The 6,626-nt window shown below is 36.5% G+C and overlaps 1 protein-coding gene across 1 annotated transcript; it reads left to right on the plus strand.

Annotated features, from left to right (window-relative positions):
• The first annotated feature begins 4,817 nt into the window (after nt 1-4,817).
• Nucleotides 4,818-5,977, plus strand: LOC108978948. The gene is made up of 3 exons (XM_018949469.1): nt 4,818-5,535; nt 5,596-5,735; nt 5,803-5,977. The coding sequence occupies exons 1-3, from the start codon at nt 5,082-5,084 to the stop codon at nt 5,875-5,877; spliced, it is 669 nt and encodes a 222-aa protein (XP_018805014.1). The 5' UTR covers nt 4,818-5,081; the 3' UTR covers nt 5,878-5,977.
• Nucleotides 5,978-6,626: the final 649 nt, after the last annotated feature.

The raw sequence follows: 6,626 nt of genomic DNA on the forward strand, positions 1-6,626 counted from the left end.
CAAAGTGCTATCCTTTAGCAGTTGCTCAAGAGTTGGGTAACCTTAAACCTCTTCGTGAAGTGAGCCGTTGTTTTAGTAATGCCGTCCTTTCTGAGGAGGGCAATAGGAATGTCGCCACTTATCCTCTCCATCCTCTGGGACGAGATTATCTTGCCTTTGCCACATCCCTCTGCTGTTATCTAGAGAAGTGACTGCTTGGCTACTTTACCTATCATTATTTTTGCAGACGTCATTTTCTCTTCAAGAAGCTGCTAATTTGTCGGAACTGCCGATAGCGGACCACTATAACATATAGCTGCCATACAAACTGAACGATCGGAATCAAGTTCTTGTATGGAAAACTTTCACATTTGACGTTGTATCTTCACGAAATTTGGCATGGATTACTGCTTAAGGTAACNAAAAAAAAAAAAAAAAAAAAAAAAAAAAAAAAAAAAAAAAAAAAAAAAAAAAAAAAAAAAAAAAAAAAAAAAAAAAAAAAAAAAAAAACATAACACATAGTTACTAACAGAAATGCACCTGTGAAGGGTATTTAGCTGCGGTGCAACCGAAGTCAAGGTTTTTTCTTGTTTTTGGTGAAAATTGGGTTAGTGAGTCTGTTGATTAGTTTTTGCTTCCTTAATATAATAAATATATTCTATTACATATTGTTATATTATTTAATTATTATATGTGAAATAATAATTTTCTTCTTTACTGGTGAAGACAATGCCTACGCGGTTATAGCCGAGTTTACAACAATGCGCTAGTCGTTCTTTTTTTCACGGTTTGTACTTGGCGTCAATGGGAGATTAAAAGTCCATCAAGTCTTTCCAACAGGGTAATGGTCTTACTCTTTCTCGAGGCTGACGTTGTTGTTAATGTTAAGTCTGGTTCTAAGATAGACGAAATTATCTACGACTTTAAAATAATAACTGTCAACAGAGACATAGAAGCCAAGTCGCAACGGCGACGACAGTTTGTATGATATCAATATCATACCTTTTCTATTCAGCTTTAAGGGCTCAAGGGCTAAGTTCGGATATCACCGAACATTTTATACTCTCGCATGACAAGTTTCATCAATATATTTCAATTTTTACTCAAGTTATAGCTTGCACGGGCGGATAGACAGACACACAGATTTCAACTCTACTCGTCACCCTGATAACTTGGTATATGTAACCATATATCTGACGACATATAACGATATTAGCAGCTTTATTACGAGAGTATAAAAATGACGCCCTCTGAATTACATGAAAATATCTGAGAGATTTACCGAAATTTTCGGTGAAAAATTAGGTTAGGTTAGGTTAGGCACTGAGTTCTTCGTGTTCGATATCAGGGACCTTGAAAAGTTATAGTCCGATCACGACAATTTTTCCACAAGGGTAAAGTTTGTGTAAAGTTTTATTCCGCTATCATCATTGGTTCCTAATGTATATATTATACAGAGAAGGCATCAGATGGAATTCAAAATAGCGTTATATTGGAAGAAGGCGTGGTTGTGAACTGATTTCACCCATATTTCGTRCATGTCATCAGGGTGTTAAAAAAATATTATATACCGAATTTCATTGAAATCGGTCAAGTAGTTCCTGARATATGGTTTTTGGTCTATAAGTGGGCGACGCCACGCCCATTTTCAATTTTTGAAAAAAGCCTGGGTGCAGCTTCCTTCTGCGATTTCTTTTGTAAAATTTAGTGTTTCTGACGTTTTATGTTAGTCGGTTAACGCACTKTTAGTGATTTTCAACATAACCTTTGTATGGGAAGTGGGCGTGGTTATTATCCGAACTGTATATGGAAATGCCTGAAGGAGACGACTCAGTAGAGTTGGGTCAACATAGTTATAATAGTTTCCGAGATATGTACACAAAACTTAGTAGGGGGCGGGGCCACGCCCACTTTTCCGTCAAAATATGCCCCTCCCTAATGCGATCCTTTGTGCCAAATTTCACTTTAATATCTTTATTTATGGCTTAGTTATGACACTTTATAGGTTTTCCGTTTTCGCCATTTTGTGGGCGTGGCAGTGGGCCGATGCTGCCTATCTTCGAACTTAACCTTCTTATGGAGGCAAAAAATACGTGTACCAAGTTTCATCATGATATCTCAATTTTTACTCAAGTTACAGCTTGCACGGACGGACGGACAGACGGACGGACGGACAGACAGACATCCGGATTTCAACTCTACTCGTCACCACGATCACTTTGGTATATATAACCTTATATCTGACTCTTTTAGTTTTAATACTTACAAACAACCGTTATGTGAACAAAACTATAATACTCTCTTTAGAAACTTTGTTGCGAGAGTATAAAAATAATAACAGTTATTATTAAACTATTTTTTCGTAAAGATTTTTGATTTTATTAGATAAGAATAATTATAATTACCTCATCATAAACTGGAATTAAGATGCGTCATTCCTAGTTTGTTCGGAAATAGTTCTGTTTATGGAATTCCCCACTAAATATACGACTTTGCACGTACGGCACAAACACATTACTTTCAATCTCTAATCCGGAGGCGTCACATTAATTAGACCGATTGGAAAAATATGAATTTGTTGTTACAACAACATAGCGAACTGTCAAATATATTCTAGAATACACAGTTATGTGTGCATATGTATTTCTGCAAGTGTACTTTGGCATCTTTGTAATCAAATGCAAGCAGGCTTGGAAACATTGTTTCGCATTCCACACCACTTCACGCGTAATAATTTTCATATTAAATGACTATGTGTTTCGTCTTCGAGTGATAATTAATACACACACACGTGTACAGTGTTAGATATAGTTGTGGTTTTCCAGTGTTGCAAAAGAAGATGCAGTGTGACATTAATTTGGCTTAGTAAGCACAAATTAGAAAAAGGGAGTATATATCTGATAAATTTATTTCAAAGAAATCAGGTTTGAATAACGCGGTTTTTATAGCAGTAAAAAGTGTACATATAAGTCATCTGATCGAATTAAATTCAGAATAGTTAAGAAGTATGATGAGCGCAAATATCGTCTCACAGTTTTCTGCGATATTATTTCCTTATTGTTGCCATATATTAACCTTAGATTTCGACGGAATTATTTGTATATTTTCCTAAGCCTGACAAATTGTATCAGAAAATAAATTTAACCAGTAAATTTGCTCTGAAACACTGTTATTGAAAACATTTCTGACATTTCAAATTGAGTTAAAAAATTCCAAACATTCTCCCTCCAGGAAAATTTTTCAGTAAATTTCTCAACACAAGTTCTAAAGAAAAATATCAGCAGATAAAATAGTGTAAACTCAATGCCATTCCATACTGTAAGGAACGGAAATTTAAATAAGGCTTTACCCGGTAATTACCGAAAAACGATTTTTTGACTGAATTCATGCGTTTGTAAATAACATAAAGCAGTCTGAAGTCTTTAATATTTAATAATTTTAGACTGTGTTCACATTTTCCTGTGAAACTATAGAGAGATTGCCATTTATACTCACAGTACAGCCCATTTATATACCATTTATATATAAACGATCAAAACTGAAAGTTTTGGAGAAAAAATAATTTCATATTGGAGCTCCAAATCTACATGCCTTCAATAATTTGTCCACAAGAAGCATAAAGGAGTTACACTAGTTTTCGAGTTTCAAAAATCAGAATACTGTTTAAGCAATTCAAATAAATTACTTCATTTATGAAAAAAGGCTGTTTCTTACTCGAGGAAATTTATGTAACCCCTAGCTAACCTCAAGCGCACAAGTTATCAAGGCTGTACTCCGAAACTATTACTCGGATCAACGTATAAAAAAATCAATTTTTTGAAACTCGTTAACCCATGTAACCCCTGAAAAAATATGGATCTATCACAGCGTCACGGTGTCTAAAATTCTTCCTAAATTCCAAGCTTAAGTAGACTTCATAAAATAGTCTCGTAGATAGGATAACCAAAAACTTTTCGCATCGGGTTAACTATAATATTTGCTATATAAATTTATAAGGGGTGATTCAATTAGTTCAAGTAGTTATTTCATCTGTGGTATACGAGTATATGTTTACTTTACTTTACATTTTGGCTGATTTTCTGAATTCACATCCCGTTTTAAGTGAAAATAAGCTCCTATATCGTCCATGTGGACCTCAGTTTTCTCAGCTTTTTTAGTTAAGAGGCCCACTGCGCTGTATATAACTGAAGCTATAAGAACAACTCCAACGGCAGCTCTTGAATTGGTACTAAACCTACCACCTATAGAAGTCTTCGCTGAAAACTGCGCAGCGAAATTTGCGTTACAACTACTGACTGCTAGAGAATTTACACATAGAAATTGTGTCCTAAAGTTCGCTTGATGGGTAATGGCGGTTGGGAAAACACCGACGGCATGATCCCACTTTTCAACTTGGAAAGGAGGTTCGAAGAAAACATAGAAATTTATGGCTTGCGTAAAGGTATTTTAGCTACGCGAAACACTCTAAACATTCATACGGATGTCTGGAAAATGGAGTTAGGCATAAGCCAGCCTTTTTTCCGGACCACTGTAATATATTTCAAGCTGAGGTCTTTGCTGTTGCGAAATCCGCAGAGCATGACTTTCTACTATCTAGCAACTCTATCTGGTATCGTAAAAGTCCAAAACTGGTCTATGTACGGTTTATTCGCCTACCAGATTAACCTGACCTAAACTTTTAGTTTCGTGTGCAAAGCTTTGAACATTCGACCTTTAAAATTTAAAATAAATGCAATAGCTATTAATTGGTAGTATTGCAGCACCCTATATTAGTCAGTGAGCGACAATGACAAACTATCAGCTGGAGGCGAGACAAACGCGCATAACTCATAACGTCTGAATTTCAAAGTGGCGCTCCACTAATCAAGCGCCATAATTGTGCGAGTTAATAAATTCGAGAAAATATTTGCTTAGCCAATGAAAATAAATACCAACAAAAAGGAAAACCGCATGCAATGTGCAGCAATTTCGTAGTTCAGTATCGTGTGAACTGTTGTAGGAGTCGAATCGCGTGGCCGGCGTGGCGTATACGTGATAATTCGATAATATAAGCTAAGCTCTCTCTCTAGTAGTTTACCTGTACTATTATCCTGCGTGGCACTATGACTTCTCACTCTTCCGCATATATAAAATTAGCCATTTTATTGCTATATCTATTGCTAACGACCCACTGTCGACCACAAGACACGGAGACAAACGGCTCGCCGATTAATCCACTGCGTAATGGTCGTTATATACCAGAGTTGCATGGCGCTGATCGTGGCAAATATATACCCGACGAAAGCGGTAAATATCATCATGTTAAGGTGCCCTATAACGGTGGTTATGGGGATCGTGGCCAAAGTTATGTTCACGATGCTCGTGGGCTGCCGCTACCACGGTTCGGCACGCTCAATGGCTTCCAACTGGGACCGAAGGATCATTTGCGCTTCTCTGTAGATTTCAATTTCGACGGCAGCGGTTGGCAAATCGTGCAGTTCGAGTGGATAAATGATGATGACATCACAAAGCATTACGATTACAAGTATGAAAATCAACTATGGCCATCGGATTATGGTAAGGGGATGAGTGCAGGAGTGACAGTTTTGAGAAAAAAAAAATTTTATTTTTCATTAGATGTGAATGCTGATGTGGAATCGACTGCGACAGAAGAGCCAGCGGAAGGAGATACTACTAATGTGCACGTCTCGGGCGAGTACCAAGATGATATCTATAATGTGAAATATACGAATGACAATGAGCAAAATGCTCCGAGTGTAAGCTAACTCAAACACACTTTTTGTTTTTGCTTTCATGACCGTCCGACTTATTTCATTTCCACAGCAATTCAACATTCAAGAGACTATAAGTGATGTACTCGATTACATTCAGACAAATGTGCTACCAACTCTTACGTAAAAGGCGGCGTGGTCTGGTCAAAGAAAAACTATTTTCCTACTACTAATTTTATATTACTCTGGCAATATATATCTCATATCTTGGCCGTGAAAAACTTGAAGATGAATGTTTTATTGACAATAACAACAAAATAGTTTAAGGCTGCCATCGTTGTCAGCTGCTTGGTCGAGCTTCTCTATTATTCTTCAATGGCCGTGTCGATTTGAAGACTTTCTATATTAACAAACATCATTTATAGTTATTAGAAAACAAAAAACCTTTTATATTGATTCCAAAAACCTTATTGCCTCTGGAACGAACTCACCTGAAAGTTGCTTCTTTTAATTCTTTGTATTATTTGTATTCAGTCTTTTAATATATATATATATATGCAAAATCATGTATAAATTTTCGTCTACAGCAATAAAATAAAATAAAATGCCGACAATGTCTTCAAGTCAGATGAAATAATACGGCTACGAAAAATGCATTTTGTACCAACCACTTCTTCTGATATAGAAAATCGTTAAAAAATCGGGCTCATCCTGAATAGGAAGCTGTCATGGAATCCGAATATCGAAGAGAGAGCAAAAAGAACAATAATTGCGTTTCATTGCTGTAGAGGAGCCATTGGAAAAAGGTGGGGTTCCTCATCGAAATGGAGTCTTTGTGTGGCAGAGGACTTTAGAAAATCACTCACATTTGTCATGAAGCTTGAGGGCCATCAACGGGCGGTGCATATCAGCATGTGTACTGCACTAAGGTTCACT

The sequence above is a fragment of the Bactrocera latifrons genome, unplaced genomic scaffold (genome assembly GCF_001853355.1).
Source record: "Bactrocera latifrons isolate USDA-ARS-PBARC rearing strain unplaced genomic scaffold, ASM185335v1 scaffold_13, whole genome shotgun sequence".
Classification (NCBI taxonomy): Eukaryota; Metazoa; Arthropoda; class Insecta; order Diptera; family Tephritidae; genus Bactrocera; species Bactrocera latifrons.

What these genes read in the sequence shown, in the direction of transcription:
- LOC108978948 (XM_018949469.1), top strand. Translation starts at nt 5,082, where the DNA reads ATGACTTCTCACTCTTCCGCATATATAAAATTAGCCATTTTATTGCTA. An exon ending in ACTATGGCCATCGGATTATG is followed by an intron (nt 5,536 to 5,595) that starts GTAAGGGGATGA and finishes ATTTTTCATTAG; the next exon opens with ATGTGAATGCTGATGTGGAA. An exon ending in ATGAGCAAAATGCTCCGAGT is followed by an intron (nt 5,736 to 5,802) that starts GTAAGCTAACTC and finishes TCATTTCCACAG; the next exon opens with CAATTCAACATTCAAGAGAC.